The 15,194-nt window shown below is 41.9% G+C and overlaps 1 protein-coding gene across 3 annotated transcripts in view; it reads left to right on the top strand.

Annotated features, from left to right (window-relative positions):
- Nucleotides 1-15,194, top strand: part of NEDD4 (NEDD4 E3 ubiquitin protein ligase) — a 124,811-nt gene that overhangs the window by 45,407 nt on the left and 64,210 nt on the right. The window contains exon 1 of one of the 3 annotated variants that reach the window (XM_075531838.1): nt 1,838-3,636. The exons of the other annotated variants lie outside the window; for them this stretch is intronic. Coding sequence (XP_075387953.1) covers nt 2,110-3,636 — 1,527 coding nt within the window. The 5' untranslated portion in view covers nt 1,838-2,109. Of the gene's footprint in view, nt 1-1,837; nt 3,637-15,194 lie in introns of those variants that run through there. 3 annotated transcript variants of the gene reach the window in all.

Here is a 15,194-nt window from a genome sequence, read left to right as displayed (position 1 = left end):
CCAGAAAGGAAAGTTGAAGTCACTTGAAGGCAGAGCAAAAAGGTCAAGACTGTTCTGAAGAAAAAAAGAATAGCAAAGGGATATTTACAGAAACCTATGAAATAAAAAATGGGGGGGGGTGTTGTGAAACCAAAATAACAATTTATTGCCAAGTCTATAAACGCTGTACACCTTTTTAAAATAGTACTATCTCATTCTTGTCACAATATCATTTAATAAATCCCCATATTTCCCAGCTTGTCACATCATAAGTAATTAAAAACACAGTTCAGAAAATTGTGATCGAAAGCAGATTTACCTTAAGCCGTTGAAAAAAAGTACAAGTATATATTTTATATATTTGCTTTTGCTTCAGAAAAAAAAAATCTTACTTAGGAAAATACAACTTGGGTGTAGTACCATGTGGTATAAACAACTGAACTATTTTACTTTTTACCTTCCTATGAATGGGCCAGTATATATTTATTACTGGAGTTCCAACTATAAAATTCAGGTAAGGGGTTTAAATATACCCTAGAGTATTATTTTAAAATAAATCTGTTGCTTTCAAATAGAATACCAACCTTGGTCTATGACATTTGGAAGAGAAATTAAAATATTAAAGTTTTATTACCCAGTAAACTGAAAATAAACGAAAGGTTAAATAAATACAGAGTAGAAAAAAAAGTATATATACAAATATCTCAACCTCTAAAAGGACAACCAGTCTACTGTTGGAGGAGCTTTATCGGTAGTAGTAAGTAATTCCACCTCTAGGGCAGGGCTCGGTACTCAAAAATGTAAACAAAGATGTGCTCTGTTTATATCAAGAAATATGCAGCATGGCTTGTGTTTCTCTATAGATACCAAACAGCTAGAAGGATTGTTTCGACGCACCAGTAGGGGCCAGCAAAGAGCTCTGGCAGTTTTGCAGAACAGAATTGGCATTGAAATCTGTTTATTTGATGTGTTAAATCCTTTTTAAACTTCTTTTCTTACCACAACACTCTCTTAGCTGCATGAATTGCAGAGACAGTGGAATAAAATATTCTGTGTGCTCAAACTATATTGGGGTATAGTTTTTCTGCCTAATCTGCATATATTTTTAATGGAATGTTTGCTTAGCCTATTTCTTGGCAGAGTTCTAATAGTCAAAATATAAATGGCATCATTTAAAGACTGTACTACTTGGCTGGGAAAGGTCTTAAAATTACAGGAGAAAATGCTTGGTGACAGCTTCTCTTAAACTCTCCCCTCCCCCCCCCCCGCCCCCTTGTTCAGTCTTAAGCTCAATTTTTTGCAAAAGTATTACTGTACTGATTTTATCATTTGCGTCTTAAAGTTTCACCTTTTCTAATGAATATCTTAGAAGTGAAAATGTTTGTCTATTTGAATGGTACAGTTTTTAGTTCACCTCCTAGTTTTTGTATTTCCACATTTTTAGCTGTTTGAGAATTTACTTTTTAAAAAAAATTTAATTAACCGTATATATTCCTTTCTACATTAACTGACTTGACTGGATACCGTACCTTGTATGTCAACTATTTGGAAATCCAATCCTTGATTTGATACTCAATTACACGGAGTTTCATTCCTACCAACTTCCTGTAATTCTATCCCTCTGGGTAAAAATATTAGTGGGAGAAAACCCAGGCACCGAGATTCAAAGAGTTAAACGAGATTCAAAGAGTTAAACGCTCATTTAGTAGCGGGGCAGTGAAAAAATACTGTTTCAACTTGAAATGCTAGAAGATTGTTGTTCTTGTGTAACTCATTCATGCAAATCGGAGAAGGTATAATTGAAACAAGGTTGGCAGTGTTTGAGTCAGTGTGCTGCCGCTGAGCTCAGCTGAAAGGTCGCTGGAAATCAAGTGCTTTGTAAGTGAAGGCGTTTTGACTACAAGCGATTCAAGACCTTTGGGGAGCGTCAGCCTGGGCCGTGGATCGCCGTTTTCTTTCCGGGCGATCCCGTGTCTAATGTTGTACCAAGAGTAAAGGCTGCTGTTTCACAGCTCTGCGGTACCACAGATGAGTTTTTCCTCCCATGCAGAGCAGCTGCTTCGAGCCTGTCTGCGGACAGCGATCTCCGCTAGGACTTTCCGCCCTTAACATGTCTGGAAACGAGGACAAATGGCACAAAGCTTACGCCTGCACTTTGCAGCCAGAAGAAGCAATACTTACCCTTTGTCAGAACGCTCCGGAGATGAACTGGATGGCGGTGTTCACACGTGCTTCCAGAGACCGACGCAGATTTCAGCGTCCAACGTGGTGCAAATGAAGCTGACGCGCAGGCAGCCTGCCCTCGCGCCTTTAATAAAGGAAAACGTTCAGTCTCACGAACGATCGTCTGTCTCCTCCTCGGAAAATGTTGGCAAGAAGAGCAGCTGCCTCCAGATCTCACTACAGCCAACAAGGTACAGTGGGCGGCTTCACCCCAGCAGCGTCTGGACCGATGGGGATGAAGCTTCCCTTCCGTGCGTCTTGCAGGCAGGCGTTGAGAGCAATACCGTGGTTGGTAAGGAACTGACTTCCGCCAACGATGGTCACCTTTCTGCCGTGTGTGGTACCTTTCCGACCAGTGATAACGGATCCGATAGCAGCAATGGTAGTGATTATGGGTCATGCACAAGTATCACAAGTGGAGGGTCGTGCACCAACAGTGTCATCAGCGACAGCAGCGGTGGTACTTTCCCACCAAGTGACGATGCTGGCATTGATGGCAACTCACCTGCTGAGACCACCTCCGACCGGAGCGGGCCCAGCAGGCATACTGCCCCGGGCGAAGTTTTCCCGAGAAGGGCAAGCACCGTTCCCTTTGTCCGGGATGACCTGGAGCGTGGGATCGACATCATGCAGTGTCCAGTGAGCAGGAACTCGAAGGTTCCACTGAAACGGTCGTCGTCCTTGGTCATTTTCCCAAGGAGCTCTTCAAACACCCCCCCGAGGTCGCCCGCAGGTACAGGTGCTTTCGCAAGCAAAGGGTCCTTTCAGACCTCACACCAGCTCACCATTTCCCCCAGCGAGACCGTGCCCAGGGAAGACGGGACTAGTGCGAAGGGATTCCTCTCAACAGCTGTCAACGGGCTTCGCTTGTCTAAAATGATCTGTGCTCCTGGAGAAGGAAGGGACATCAGGCCACTTCACAAGAAGGGCTCGTTCCAGAAGAAAGCTGTTCTTTCCAGTAACAGTCCACACCAGGCCGTCTGCGACAAGGCGCCCGAAGGATATGCTCGCGTGTCCGTGCACTTCAGCCAGCAGAAAGCCGCCGCCTGCGACTGTGAGACTGCCAGTGGTGACCGTCAGCCAGAGCTGTCGGACATGAAGCTTCCTGCGAATTCGGAGTGCACTGGGCGCAGGCATAGGGCGTCTGCATGTCTGCCAGCCAACGCCAATAGAGATTATCAAATAAATATCAGCAGACCAAATTCACAGGTAAACAAGAGCCAGGCCATTTTGCAGAGAAGTATATCACTAGGAGCAACATGCCCAAATGTCTCCTGTTTATCCAGCCTTAAGCACAGTTGTTCCAAGGGGGGACCATCTCAGCTGCTCATAAAGTTTGCACCTGGAAATGAAGGTAAAGTTAGTAATGTATCGAGAGACAACCACAGAGATGTCACAGATGCACTATCCAGTTCTCTGAAGCAGTCTCAAAAGGTAAGGTTCTTTGGTCTCGGTCATTGGTAATTTATACTGGAACAGCTTAATGAATTCTTTGGCTAAAATTTATTCTCCTAGATAGCACTTTTCCACCCTCTTCTGGTTCTTTGCTAGCAAATATTTTGTAGTACTTACTTTATATTGGTATATCTGAGGAATAGCTTTCTACTGTGTTGTTTTCACTTTGCCCGTGTAAAAATATGTACAATTAAAAAAAAACTTTACTAAGTAACTTAAGCCCACAAAAACATTTTTGTAGCATTAATTTAAAAGATGCTTTAAATTCATACCATTTTATCATGGCATCTGTACCTTCAAGTGGCCTGGCATTTTAATATCTAATTCTATGTTCTGTTTTTACTTTAGAAAATGATCGTTGTGTTTTCACCTTAGTTGTCATGAAATAAACTGAAATGTAGACTGTTTATTTAAAGTGTTAAATAGCAGAGACACATAGAAAGATGGGAAGATCTTGTTAGGGATGAACGTAGAGCAAATACTTGCCTTACAGACAGACTTGTATCTCCTAGATCACTGATAAACTGTAATGTTCCTGTTTAAAGCTGAGGGAAATAGATGGCATTTGCATGTGTATGTGCTCTTAACCACAGGAATTTTGTTTCCACCCTCTTTCTTCAGCCACCAGTTCAGAAGGCTTTCGAAAATTGTCACTCAATCTTTCAATAGGTTGAGTTCTAAATTTTACATTTTTGAGCTTTTTTAATTGCTAGGCATCTAGAGTTTCCTAGTTGCCTTATTCATAATTGATGTTTTGATACTTTTTGCTGCAGTAATAATGTAATTCAAATGAATCTTAACCTAAACAATTTGACCTTCTCAAAATATTGAGTGTTTTGAACTTCAGTCGAATTTTAAAATTTCTGTATTTGTAAGGTTCAGCCAGATTTCTCTAAATCAAAAACAAAAACAAACAAACCAAAAAGCCTGTCTAAATCAGTTCTAGATGATAGTATGTAATGAGTACATGTATCTGTTTATCACTGTATTTATATCACTGATATATAGTAATGGTTAAAAAATGAAACACTCTGGTCAGATAGCTTTAGGTAAATAAAATATTAGGTAATTATTAGCTTGGTTTCTCTGTTTTGAAATTTGATAAATGTTATTATTGTTACCCAGTAGCCCAGATGCCAATACAAGGAACATATTACAGAGAATAAATAAAGATCAGATTTCAAGTTCTGATCTGTGCTTTAGAATTGCTATTTCTATTTCAAAAAGCTTTTAAAAAAAATTACCTTTAGGGAGATTATAAATCATTCAACTGTTTTCTCCACAAAAGAAAGCAATGAAATGATTAATATGAAGAAACATAACACTAGTTTGATTTGCAAACTTATTTTGCACATGCTGAAATAATTATGATTAGTCCAAAAGGAAAATCTCACTTAGAAATACTTATAGTAATATTCTTAAAGTAGTTTATTCGGTGGCAGTGTTATAGTTTGTTGTTGATGTTTTTGGAAAAGGTTATTTTTAGTATATATTTTTAATATGAGTAAATTATTTTTGCTTGGTTAAGAATATACACCTTAGAATTTTTTTAATTTAGGTAAGCTAATTTGATTAAATTTTTGTGACTACCTGATGCCTACCTTGTGTAGATTCTGGTGTTTGTTGGTTTGTTTGTTTGCCTTGGTAATGTACTGAATTATAAAATAATGAAGTGTGTGGTTTACTGGGGAACTTTAAATTATTCCTCCTCCTATTGATCAAACAACTCTTCTGTGTGATGGTTTTGTAATCAGTCTAGTGGCACTTACATTCAGTGACACTAGATCTAAAGCGACTGAATTGATTAGTGATACGCCACGGACTTGTTTTAAGAGGAAAATAGTAGCATTACATTCTTCTAAGCACGTCGGTGGCAACGAGAGTAGAGTTTTAGAAAGAACCCCGTGTTTATCAATAATTATATATTAATCTAATTATAGTGGTATATTGTAACTCATTTATAAATAAACAGCTCCCAAAATATTTCCCATGACTCCAGTTAGTCTGGGTTAGTATTCTGATATGCTGAGTCTGGATTCACATTTAACAGGCTGATATTAGAGCAGCGTTTAGTAATGTCAGCTATCTGTACTGAGCAGCCGTGAAATTAAATCACTGCTTTGGTCCCAGACCTGCTTTCTAAAGCTCTGAGAGGTCTACAGATTCTTTTCCCACGTGTTTAGCTTCCAATCTCTAAGAGCATTGTATCAGGTTTCTAGCTCTCTATAATCAACAGCTCATTAATGGCTAATTTTTTAGATTTAGTGAGAACTTTTACCTCCATCTGGGACGCAGGCTGACCTGTGTTTACAATTTAGAATGAATACGAGATAATGTTTATTCCAGGCATACCAAAGAACAGGAATACTTGGCACATATGTTTTATTATATATACATCTTGGAATGCCACACGACTTTTGTCGAGGTTGTATAATGATTTTTGGGGGGTCTAAAAATAGGTATTTTGTGTATTAAGTTTTTTCTATAAAATTGTCAGCTCTAGCAAGAAAAAATTTAAGAAGCAAAGGTGTTTCTAATCCAGTTACAGAAATTATTACTATTGCGATTTCTAAAATATGGATAATAGTTCCTCTTTTTTCCACATACACTGCCCTTTGCTGGTGTTTTCTGTATTCGAAATATTGATAGGATGCTTAGAAATTTCATTATCCTATTATTGAAAACATCTTCGCATCCACCCACACTGGTACATACTTTTCTTATTTCAGTTACGTACAGGTTTTTATTAGAAAGTTGGGTTTTCTGTTTTTCCTTTCAGTTACGAAGCTTTTTGTTCATTATCTGTCACTTAATCCCAGGAAAGCAAATTGTTTAAGTCTGTGGCTCTTGATGGTAGATTCTTGGTAGATGGCCTTGGCAGGGCGGCGGTGGCACTAGACCCAGACATAACAGCGAGGGCGACGCAGGACCAGGCCGTGTTTCCTTTGTTGTACTTAGGGTCACCGACTATAGCACCTAAAAACAGCATGTGAGTAGAATATTAAATATCTATCGATTATTTCAAAAGCCTTTAAGACTAATCTCAAAATTGTACATGTTAGTAATTTGTTTCGTTGTTCTTCAGTGCTTGGGAGGTTTGAACCGCTAACCTTTTGATGAGCAGCAAGTGCTTAATCACTGTGCTACCAGTGCTTCTTAATTATAGTAGTACATTTTTTAAAAATCATTTTATTGGGGGCTCATACAACTCATCACAATCCATACATACATCAATCGTGTAAAGCACATTTGTACATTCATTGCCCTCATCATTCTCAAAACATTGGCTCTCCATGTAAGCCCCTGGCATCAGCTCCTCATTTTCCCTCCTCTTTCCCTGCTCCCACTTCCCTCATAAACCCTTCATAATTTATTATTTTGTCATATCTTACACTGTCTGACGTCTCCCTTCACCACTTTTCTATTGTCTGTCCCCCAGGGAGGAGGTTATATGTAGATCCCTGTAATCTGTTCCCCCTCTTTACCCCACCTTCCCTCCACTCTGTCGGTATTGCTACTCTCACCACTGGTCCTAAAGGGAACATCCATCCTGGATTCCCTGTGTTTCCAGTTCCTATCTGTACCAGTGTATATCCTATGGTCCAGCCAGATTTGTAAAGTAAAATTGGGATTATGATAGTGGTTGGGGAGGAAGCATTTGGGAACTAGAGGAAAGTTGTATGTTTCATCATTGCAACACTGTACATTCTTGTAGATGCTTTTTACAATTTTTATGAATACAGAACTGTGATACAACCAGTTTTAGAAATTTATTGAGAAATGTTTATATGTGCATATAGATTCCATAGAACTGAAGAATTGATAAGTTAATTGTTAATGTCATAGAGCTGAATTGTTTACTTCAGAAATACTTTCTACTTTTCAATCAATATATTTTCTTCATTTATCCAGTATACATTTGAATGCCTAGTATTCACCAGACCCTGGACCACGCAGTAAGGAGCTCTGTGGTGCTATGGTTTAAGGGTTGGCCTGCTAAATGTAAGGTCGGTGGTTCAAACCCACCAGCTACTCCTTGAGAGAAAGCAGAGACTGCTCTCATAAAGATTTATAGTCTCAGAAACCCTGTATAACAGTGGTTCCCACCCTGTGGGTCACGACCCCTCTGGGGGTCGAGCGATCCTTTCACAGGGGTCGCCCAATTCATAACAGGAGCAAAATGACAGTGATGAAGTAGCAATGGAAATAATGCTATGGTTGGGGGGTCACCACAACGGAAAGGGTCGCGGCGTGAGGAAGGTTGAGGACCATTGCTATCGAGGGGTGGCTATGAGTTGGAATCATCCTGATGGCAGTGGATTTGGTTTGGTCTAGGTACCAAGCACTGGGAATAAAAATGAATAAAACACACGCTCTACTCATTGTGTACTCATTATCATTGTATCCTTATAATAATAGAAACAATCTGGCAAAACACTTTTTTTTTTCAATAAGATATATGATGTCCTGGGGATGCTATAAATTAGAATCAACTTGATGGCAGTGGATTGTAGTTTGATGGTAAAGAGATACTGGTCTGGCGTAGAGGACTCGGTTGGTAGAGGAAGGCTTGAAGACTTCATAAAGGAGGTGACATTTGTGCTGGGCCTTTACAGGTGAGTTGGGAGACAACCAGGCTGTGAAATGGAGGAGAGTAACCTGGGACATGGTTTCTCAGTCTCAGCCCTGTTGACATTTTAGACCCCAGGTCGGTGATTGTTTAAGTCTATAGTTACGTGTTGGGCTGCAATCCACGTGGCCGGCAGTTCAAAACCACCAGCAGCTCTGAGGGAGAAAGACTGGGCTTTCCCCACTTGTAAACAGTACCGTCTCAGAAACCCACAGAGGGTCACTATGAGTCAGCATGGACTCAACGGCAGTGAGTGTTTTGAGTTATCACAGTAGATATGGGTAGTAGGTTCTTGGTAGATTCTTGGTAATGGCTTTGACGCAGTGGCTGCAACAGTGGACTTCAGTATACCAATTGTGAGGATGACACAGGACGAGGCAGGTTCATTCTGCTGTACTTAGGTGTCATGGTGACTCAAAGCGGACTCAACAGCTCGTAACAACAGCAGCAGCCTACTTCGTTGTGAGTAGGGCCTTGCGCATTAGAAGATGTTTGCCAGCGCCAGTAGCCTCTACATGCTCTTTTCCCTTCCTACTCCCATTTGTGATAACAAGTAAAGGTCTCCCAGTGTTGCCAGCTGTCCCTGGTGGCAGAGCAGAGCACCCCCAGTTAAGAACGGCTGTTTTAAGCAGAAGCATAATGTACAAGGCGAGAGGTCTAAAGAATCTCCCACTGTAAATTGTTCTGTGTGACTCAAAGATAGACTACCTTAGGGATGTGGGGGAAAGCAATATGCTAGAAGAGTGAGTGTAGCCTTCCACTGGGCTTCCTATTTCATGCAGAAGAAAGTGTGTGTCATGATACTAGACCACAGAGACCAGTGGAAATCTGTACAGAGGAGTGCAAAGTGCTCATTTTATTAAAAATAAATATTTGTGATACCGTGGATGATAAATGAATCCAAGTTTTCTTAACTTGGCTGACTGGGTAAACAGTGATGTCATAAGGATGTCAGGTGAGAAGGGAAGGGACAGGATTGGGAGGGGGAAGAGGAAATCATGTTTCGTTAAGTTGATACCAAGAGGCTGGTCTTGTTGCTATCAAGTAAGGCAGATGGAAATGCAGGACCGGGGATCGAGAGAGAAGTGACCACTGGCCAGGTAGATAGAGAGTTACAGATTTAGCTGAAGCTTTAGATTTGGAAGAACTGATCCAGGGAACACATGAAAGTATGAAAAGCAGGGTAGGGAGACCAGAATCCTAGAGACCAACTTGGGTGAGACTGGACAGTGATAAAGGGGAGACAAGAGTGGGCCACAAGGCCTTGCTGTCTATATGGTGAAGTCCTGGCCATTCACAAGGGAGACTTGGGTTGGATCCCTTGCCCAGTACGCCTCGCACACAGTCACCACCATGTGTCATCAGGGCTGATGTGTTTTGCTGTGACACTGTTTGCAGAGAACCTTTCCGTTGGCGATAGAGCAGGCCGAAAAGCCTGACCATCTGCTTCCCCAAACCAGCCAATGAAAACCCCTGTAGTTCCACCACGCCCTACCATGTGCTGGGTAGCACTTTGTTCCACTGTGGATGCGTCGCCATGGGTTGGGAGCCACCTCAAGGGCAACAAACAACAAGAAAGAGCAGCTGGCCAGGCAGAGACCAGGAAAGCCCAGCAGCATGGAGATCAAGGGGAGGGAGCATAAGAAGCTACAGAGAACTAAAGGGTTTCATTTCATGTGGCAATTAGAAGACCCTTGACTTAAAGCACAAGTGGGCTAAAGAGAATAATGGCAGTAGACGGCAGATTGAAGAAAGAATTAAACAGATCAGGAAGCAGAGATGGCAAGCACAAGCTGTTTGCTAAATGTTATAAAAGGTAGGTGACAGGTGTGGAAGACAAGGTACATGGGTTGGAATCCAGTCGCTGGCAGTGGCTAGTTTTCTTTTAATACACAAGGCACGGTCCTTGGTGGATAGATTTGTAAGCCAATGTGCCAGTGTATAAAGAGATTGTTTCTTTTACCAAAAAAAGGAGAGAAAAAAGCTATAGCCTTTTGTTTTTTCAGCTTAGAATTATAGAATCAATAAGTATAGGCGCTTTGGTGAAATGAAATGAAGGAAGCAGAAAGTCTAGAAATTGTGAGAAACTATGATGATCCACATTCATAGTCTTTGTTCCAACATTAAACAAAGTCACTTCTTCATCCCCCTCCCTATCGCCAAAAATAAGACAATACAAAAGCCAAAGCTTCTGTGTAGAAAGCAAGCCAGCGTTTGTGGCTTATTTCTAGAAGGTGCTTGAGCAATAGGAGCCCTTGGCTCGGCCTTCTAGAGCTCCCTGTTAGAAGGCCTCACCGTGCGAGGCCCTCTCTCGCTCTGCACTGGAACAGGACAGACCAGGAGGCTGCTTAGGCAGAAGAGACGTAGCAGAGTCCCTGGGTGTGGGCAGGCAATGTGTTGAGGTCAGGAGGGCGGTTAGCAGAAGGAGCAAGTGAGTGCTGAGAAAGAGATCCGGCTGTGCTGCCAGCATATTCAGGAAATATCTGATGTGTTGCTCAAATGTCTGTCAGTATTTTTTGTTTGCTTGTGCGTGAGATTGGAGGACAATGGCCTGGGGAATGCAGACACTGAGAAATATAAAAAAGCCTATCAAGACTAGAGGTTGACCAAGCCATCCCAGTGCCAGGATATGTTTTGGGAGAGATTCAACGGGGGAGCAGTTATTGGAAAGCAATTGTACCTTCCCTGAGATTTCAGCAGTGTTAGGACCATGTTATAATTAGACCAGCAGAGCTCAGGGCTTCGAAGGGCCAGCAACTAGCATGTCTGTGTAGCCTAGAACTCGTTCCTCAGCTAGTCACCGCAAAGGACACCTTGTACAGGTGAATTGAAGACATTTCTCATTAGGTTCTAGGATCTTAGGGAACAAGGGAAACGAGAAACTGTCAAGCAACCTCTTCACACTCAGATGTATGAGGCGGCTTAAAAATCCCATTATCCGTTAATAAATTCCATCATCATCTCTTCATTCACATTTTATGAACCTTTTGAAATCCCCTTTTATTACAAACCCTTACACGGAAACATGTTGTGATTGACTTCACCACCAAACCCAAGCTCATTACGATGGAGTTGACTCTGACTCAGCAACCCTATAGGACAGGATAGAGCGGCTCCTGTGGGCCCCAAGACCAAATCTTTATGGGAGCAGACGGCTTCCTCTTTCGCCCACATTACCTTACCAATCAAAAACAAAGCTACTCGAAGGATATTGGTTGTCAACGGACAATGGTGTTACACTTGGTTGCCTGTTAATTACTACAGAAACATTCTTTTCTTTAAATCATTTTATTGGGGACTCTTACAGCTCATAATATTTCATACATCAATTGTTTCAAGCATATTTGTACATACATTTCCATCATCATTTTCTTTTTTTTTTACATTTTATTAGGGGCTCATACAACTCTTATCACTATACATACATCAATTGTATAAAGCACATCCATACATTCTTTGCCCTAATCATTTTCAAAGCATTTGCTCTCCACTTAAGCCCTTTGCATCAGGTCCTCTTTTTTTTTAATTTTTCCCCTCCCTTCCCGCTCCCCCCTCCCTCATGAGCCCTTGATAATTTATAGATTGTTATTTTGTCATATCTTGTCCTATCCGGAGTTTCCCTTCCCCACCCCCTTCTCTGCCGTCCGTCTCCCAGGGAGGAGGTCACATGTGGATCCTTGTAATCAGTTCCCCCTTTCCAACCCACTCACCCTCTACTCTCCCAGCATCGCCCCTCACACCCCTGGTCCTGAAGGTATCATCCACGCTGGATTCCCTGTGCCTCCAGCCCTCATGTGAACCAGTGTACAACCTCTGCCCTATCCAGTTTTTATCTTTTATGCCCTGAGCCAGACCTGAGAGTGTCACATTTCATGACACCGGGAAAATAGTAGCTAGCATAACTACTTTTGTTTCTCAAATGTGTGTGCATCAGCTACTTTTCAATGCTTTGTTTAGGGTGTGTGGCAACCCCATGGCTCAGTGGGCTACTAACCAAGGGGACCCCCCCCCAGTGGCTCCATGGGAGAGAGACCCACACCATCTGCTTCCATAAAGATGTCCAGCCTTGAGAACCCTGTATCCAGCCAGCAATCATCTGGATAGCAGGGGGTGGGAGGGTGGGACTGAGTTGTATTAAGGGGCAAGCCTTCATAAAAGGGCATGTAAGGTGTCAATTGTTAATTGCTCACCAATCTGCCCCAGACTTGTGAGGCCTGGGCCATTTTGATGGGTTCTCACTGGCTGACTTTCGGAATAGATTGCCAGGTGAGCCTAGTACGCCTTTCTCTGGAAGCTCTGCTGAATCTGGTCAACACGTACTCCTCTGCCGAGAGGTGGGAATTAATCAGGGATTGGACCCAGGGCTAGGGCACAAAGTAAACCCAACCAGTCCACTACCATCAAGTCAGTGGTGACTCCTAATGACTTTACAGGTGAGAAGAACTGCTCCGTTGGGTTCCCGAGTCCGTCAGTGAAGCAGACTGCCTGGTCTCCCTCCTACAGAGCAGCGTGTGGATACAGGCCAGCCTTGAGCCCACTAAGCCATCCGGGCGTCTTGGTTTATGGCCCAGTAGGGAGAATGCGACCACTGAACCACCACTGCCCTCTTAAGATGTCAGTTAGACAAATGTGTTCCAAACATTTCGTGTTCATGTGACTCGCCCCGAGGTATTGCTTTGAGAAGCAAAGTTTGAAACCATGCTTACCTTGCGGTGTTACAGTTCCTAGTTGAATTAGCCACTGAGTCCCTGAAGTGCCATTACAATGAATAATTGATTAAAGAGACATGCTCCTACTTTGGATCCCAACTGGCAGTGCAGAAGAACTGAACTACTCGAGTGGGAAATAGGAAGCGTGCCCTTGACTGGTGGTTAAGTAGAGGACCTGCTAACTTTACATAAAGGTGCATTTGTGACGAGAGCCCAAACTACTTGCAACAGTGTTAAATCTACTTAGGTGTTCAGTCTAGGACTAGATTGAGACCAGGTACTATAGAAGACATTGTTTGAACCAAGAAAAAAATTGGGGAGAAGGTTGCCTATCTGCCACTTGGATCATAAAAAACCTTCATAGGACACCTGCAGAATTCTGACTTTAAAGTTTTTCAGCATTACATTTTGGTTTCACTTAAGAACTTAAATATGTCAATGTTCTACACGGCATGAGGTTCTCTATCAAGAAATCTCTTGATTTTTGTCATGCCGGTAATTCTGGCTTGTGATGTTTTTTAAAAAAATGCTATGTTAATTTCTCTCTGTATGAGATTTTTTTTAAATGTACAATCAAAATGTTACATTTCCCTTTAAGCAACATCTATTGTCTTCCTCTCTATGAACACTTTCAATATACTTTCTTCTAACAATACTAGTTCGTACCTAGTAGTGGGTTAAGCATTGAGTTACTAACTGAATGGTTCGCAATTGAAACTCACCAGCTACTTGTTAGAGAAAGATAAGACTTTCTGCTCTCTTAACGATTTACAGCCTCAGAAACCCAAAGGGGGCAGTTCTACTTTTGCCCTATAGGGTCACTGTGAGTCATAATCAACTCAATGGCTGTGTGTTTGTTTGTCTTTAAGAATAATGTTTGGAGCTTACCTTTCCATATGTAATGAATTGAAAACATATATGATCAACTTTTAGTTATGAGCTGCCTTATTTGTATAGTCCTGGTTGTACAGAGTAATGTGTAGGACGACCAAGCTCAAGGTCAACACTTTGAAGGCACCAGCTGCTCTGGGGGAAACCCAATGGGGCAGTTCTACTCTCTTCTCTAGGCCATTGTGAGTCAGAACCTACTTGAGAGCACTGGGTTTTGTCCAGGGGTTTATAAACGAAAACGTTTTAAAAGCATCTAAATTATATGTCATAATGCTACTTAAATTACATATTACTTATATAAATCAGTATTTGAAATCCTTAAGAAGTGTTCTGGTGGACGAGAAATCTTTTTGATGATAGAATCTTCATAGCTTTGTCTGTTTAGCCTGATTTCAGGGAGATGAAACATTTTATGAACAAAATGAGAAAAAGAAACAGAGCCAAAAGCGAGTTAAAGGTGGAGAGAATTTATTAGATGGGTAGAATGATAACCAGATGATAGGTAAGCAGGCAAATGTAAGTTCTCTAGACTTGTCCAGAGAAGGGAAAAACCAAAGAGGTAAACTCTAATTGTCTAGGAGGTAATTCTTCAAGTTGGAGATTTTGTCGTGCATGCTTCTTTACCCTCAGTACTTAGAATAGTGCCTGGCCACTGTCCACCAAAAAATCCAACCCACGATTGAAAGAAGCCAAGAACCCTTCGTATGGAGTTAGACACAGCTGTAGACTCCCACTAGGTGAGGGTGACCAGACAGCCCTGCACAAACAGATAGCCAAACTCAGATACTTAAGTAGTGACTGCAGTGGTGAGTGGGAGCTACTGGTTGCCTTGTCCTTTGCATGAAGGGGCATTCTTCAATGAATACCTTGTCCCTGGGGTGGATGCCAGTGGAATATTATGATCGTGACTCAAGGATTAGTTTCCACAGTGGAAGCTGATTCATTGCCGACATATTCCACTAACTGGTACCGTGGAGCTTTAAGTCTGGATAGAGGCTCAGAGCAAGTTTTCTAAAAAGAAGATCGAAACCTAAGACGTGCAAGGTTTTAAAAGCAAAGGCCATTTGGGCTGCTTCAATTCTGTCATTGTTTAATCCAGTGACTTCCGTCTGGATTTGCTGTCAGAGCTGGGATCCTCAGAGTTGTTCCTGGCGTTTCACATACCTGTTTTAGCTAAGAATGACCTTTCCCTTTTGTACAAGGCTGCAAGACGGACGGAACTCTCTCACAGCGTCGCAGAGCTTCACGGACGCTCCAGTCGCCTTCAAAGCAAATGGGCACTTGTCACATAGAAGATCTGTCTGCCA

The sequence above is a fragment of the Tenrec ecaudatus genome, chromosome 14 (genome assembly GCF_050624435.1).
Source record: "Tenrec ecaudatus isolate mTenEca1 chromosome 14, mTenEca1.hap1, whole genome shotgun sequence".
Taxonomy (NCBI): Eukaryota; Metazoa; Chordata; class Mammalia; order Afrosoricida; family Tenrecidae; genus Tenrec; species Tenrec ecaudatus.
Note: the sequence above shows the minus strand (reverse complement) of the source record. Positions and strands in the feature narration are given on the sequence as shown.